The sequence below is a fragment of the Vipera berus genome (genome assembly GCF_964194415.1).
Source record: "Vipera berus genome assembly, chromosome: Z".
NCBI lineage: Eukaryota > Metazoa > Chordata > Lepidosauria > Squamata > Viperidae > Vipera > Vipera berus.
In genome coordinates, this window is record NC_138205.1 from 26,407,753 (window position 1) to 26,411,348 (window position 3,596).

The 3,596-nt window shown below is 31.7% G+C and overlaps 1 protein-coding gene across 1 annotated transcript; it reads right to left on the reverse strand.

Annotated features, from left to right (window-relative positions):
- Positions 1 to 568: 568 nt before the first annotated feature.
- Positions 569 to 1,507, reverse strand: LOC308678843 (olfactory receptor 6F1-like; the record flags this gene model as incomplete). Its single annotated transcript, XM_081346074.1, has 1 exon — positions 569 to 1,507. One exon carries the CDS (start codon positions 1,505 to 1,507, stop codon positions 569 to 571), a length of 939 nt encoding a protein of 312 aa, XP_081202200.1.
- Positions 1,508 to 3,596: the final 2,089 nt, after the last annotated feature.

A 3,596-nucleotide genomic window follows, 5' to 3' on the forward strand; every position in this document is an offset into this window, starting at 1 on the left:
ACTTTTCAATTAAAAAAAAATATTGGCAAAGATGATAGAATTCATGTACTGCTTCATTTCTACAATTCAATCATTACCTTTCAACCTTCCCTTTTTTCAAAAAAGTCAAGACTTTTATATAATATTTTCATAGATACAAATGTATATGCATTATGTTTAATATAATTTAAATACAATTCAACATGTATACTTTGAAATCTCTTAAAACATTGTATGAGAACTAGAAAAATTATTTTCAAATTATAAACTAAGTGATACCTAGGATAAATATTTAATCTACCAGCAGTGGAAAAAAAGAGAAAGAGAAAACTGTAGGAAAAGAAGTAATAGAAACCCATTGAATCCACTAAATTCATTTAATCGTAGAATTGAAATTATACTGTAGCTATAAGTATAAGGATATTTATACGATATATATTAATATTCAATGAGAGTTATTTTGCTGATGTAATTAAAAATTGAGAGATCAGAAGTCATAGTTCTGTAGCTACCAGGAATCAAGATTGACTAAAAGACAAATATGCAAATATCCACACACATCATGAACAATTTCTAAAAATCTCTGAAATTAGCACAGAGTATTTCTAATGATTACCTTTACCTCTCTGTTTCTCAAACTGTAAATAAAAGGATTGGCCATGGGAGTAAGAATAGAATACAGGAAAGAGAAGCTCTTATTCAGATTTTTGAATGTGTCAGTTGTTGGCATAATGTAGACAAGCATTAAGGAGCCATAGAAAATGGAGACTACAGTGAGATGGGAAGAACAAGTGGAAAATGCTTTTTGTCTCCCATTAACAGACTGGATTTTCATAATTGCTTGGATGATAAAAGCATAAGATGTGACAGTTATAAAAAATGTAGGTAGAATTCCTAAACATGATGTTACCAAAGCAACACTTTCAATCAACCAAGTCTCACTGCAAGAAAGACGTATTAAGGGTGTGAAATCACAAAAGAAATGATCAATTTTGTACTTATTACAGAACATGAGTTGTGTCAATAAGGATGTCAAAACACTGATAAGCACAAATCCTATTATCCATGACATTAAAACTAGCAAAACACATATTTTGCAATTCATAAGTGTGACATAATGCAAGGGTCTACAAATGGCTAGATAACGGTCATATGACATTGCTGCCAAGAGGTAACATTCTGTAGCTGCCAGAGTGCAGAAAATGTGCATTTGTAAAATACAACCCCAAAGAGATATTGTCTTGTTTCCTGTAAGAAAATTGGCAATCATTTTGGGTAATATAGTTGTGGTGTAGCAGATCTCCAAGAAGGATAGATTTGAAAGAAAGAAGTACATGGGAGTGTGGAGATGCTTCTCTGCCATAACCAGTGTGATGATGAGAATGTTTCCAGATACTGTTGCAATATAAATGATCAGAAATAGCAAAAAGAGGGGAGTATTCAGGTTCTTTGTGTTCCCAAATCCAAGAAGGATGAACTCTCCAATGACTGTTGCATTCTGCTGCTCTGAAGGTTTCACAAGCTTCATCTAACAATTCACACATCAGATGTTGAGGAACACAGAATTTAGTGACTGTATGTCTCCATGTTTCTTGCTCTATTGTATGAAATCAAATACTTTTTTCAAAATAATCATACATTGCTGGATATATAAGTAGATTATAATGATGGTGCATAATAGATAAAGAAGCAGACAAGCAGATAAACCATCATTAAATCATATTTGTTCAAGGCCCATCAAATCTTTTAAAACTCATAGTCATAACTTTTTTCTAAATCTAATTGTACAAATTATAAAGTGCACCTAATATATTTTAATTTGAAAAATTATAGTCTAATACACTTCAAACCTTCCCTAAAGAGATTATATTCCAATTTCAAGTTTTGATTTAGTAATTAGGAACCAAATTCAGATTAATTACATGCTATTAATAATCTTACTTTTTTAAAAAAATATCTGAGTTTACTTATTTATTTGTTCAAACTTTAATGTCACATATTTCACCTAAAAGACTCTGGGTGATTTACAAACAATACCATAAAATAATATAAGAACATGATAGTTAAAAATAAAAACAAGAAACTATTTTTCTATCTTCTAAAGTGTAAACAGAATACCTATGGTTAATGTTCTAAAATTCCAGTTGCAGCACTCAAGATAACACAAAAAGAAAGTCTTGCAAGGTTGTGAAATTTAAAAAGAAACAATCAATATTTAATTGGCTATAGATAAATATTATTTATATCACTTTGTATTCTCAATGGAATAAAATATAGATCAAAACAACAGAATAGCCCCAAGAGAAAGAGGAGGATAATTGGCCAAGCAAAAAGGAAGGTTTGAAAGATGAAGGGAATGGATGGGTGGGACAGAAGAGGATTTTCCCTTTATCTCTCTACTCCTCTTTCTTTTTCATTTTTTTTCAGTTTGTGCTACTTAGAGAGGATATTTCTTTATCAATGGATTTGACATTGCTAGAGAAGCTGACTCAAAGAGAATGTTACAGATTTCTCCTGTTTAGAAATTCTGAGTGATTTTTTTTTAAAAAAAATATTTTTATCTTCCTTTGAATTTCACTATTCATACTTTGTTTTACATTTTAAAATGCAACACATGACAATAATACAATATAAAATATAAGGATTGCACAGAGTGATGATAATCTAGTTAAGAAGAGAAAATGACTATTAACATCCACAACTTGTACACTGAGATTTTTTTTCTTTGGGAATGCATAGGTGCTTCTCTGCCACAACCAGTGTGATGATGAAAAAAATATAAATTTATATCACAATGAAATCTACTGTACTTTTTTCATTTAGATCCAATGATTTCATTGGCTTATATCCCCAAACATTTCTGAATAAATCTGAATAATATAATATGAACAAATTTCATATAATAGCTACAGTATAATACACCTCCCCACAAATATGTTCTTCTTCCAGTTAATCAGCTTCAGAATTTTATCAATATCCTAAAAGGTGGCACACAGAACTGGATGGTATAATTTATGTGTGGTATACCAACTCACAATAGAGAAAATAATTAACAGCTCTTGATCATGATACTCTATTTTTGTCAATGCAAATTCAAATGGCTTTTTTGTTTGTTTGTTTGTTTATTTATTTATTTTTGCAGCTGTGACTCATCATTGGCTTATACAGCTTACAAAGCACTAAAGTACCCAGGTCCTTTTCACATGCAATGCTGTGTAATGTGGTTCTTTATCACGAACCTGCACTCTTGGATTTTATTATCTTCTTACCTGTGTAAAAACTCTTCATTTGTCCCTGTTGAAGTTAATCTTTTTGGGTTTTGGCTATTAATATAGCTTGTCAGGGACCCCTTGTTGGTATCTAAGGTGCTTGCTACCCTCCAGCAGTGGTGGAATTCAGCCCGTTTGCAGCACTTTGGCAGAACCAGTAGCTATTTTTTTGTTGCCCACACCCAGAATGGACTTCTAGAAGTGGCATCCACACAGAGAACCAGTTTTTCGCATATTGGAATCCCACCACTGCCTCCAGCTCTTTGTCATCTGCACTTGAATTATCATTTTTATCATATTGCTGTTCCAGGGTTGTGCCACATATCAAAATTAACAGCCTGTGATTGC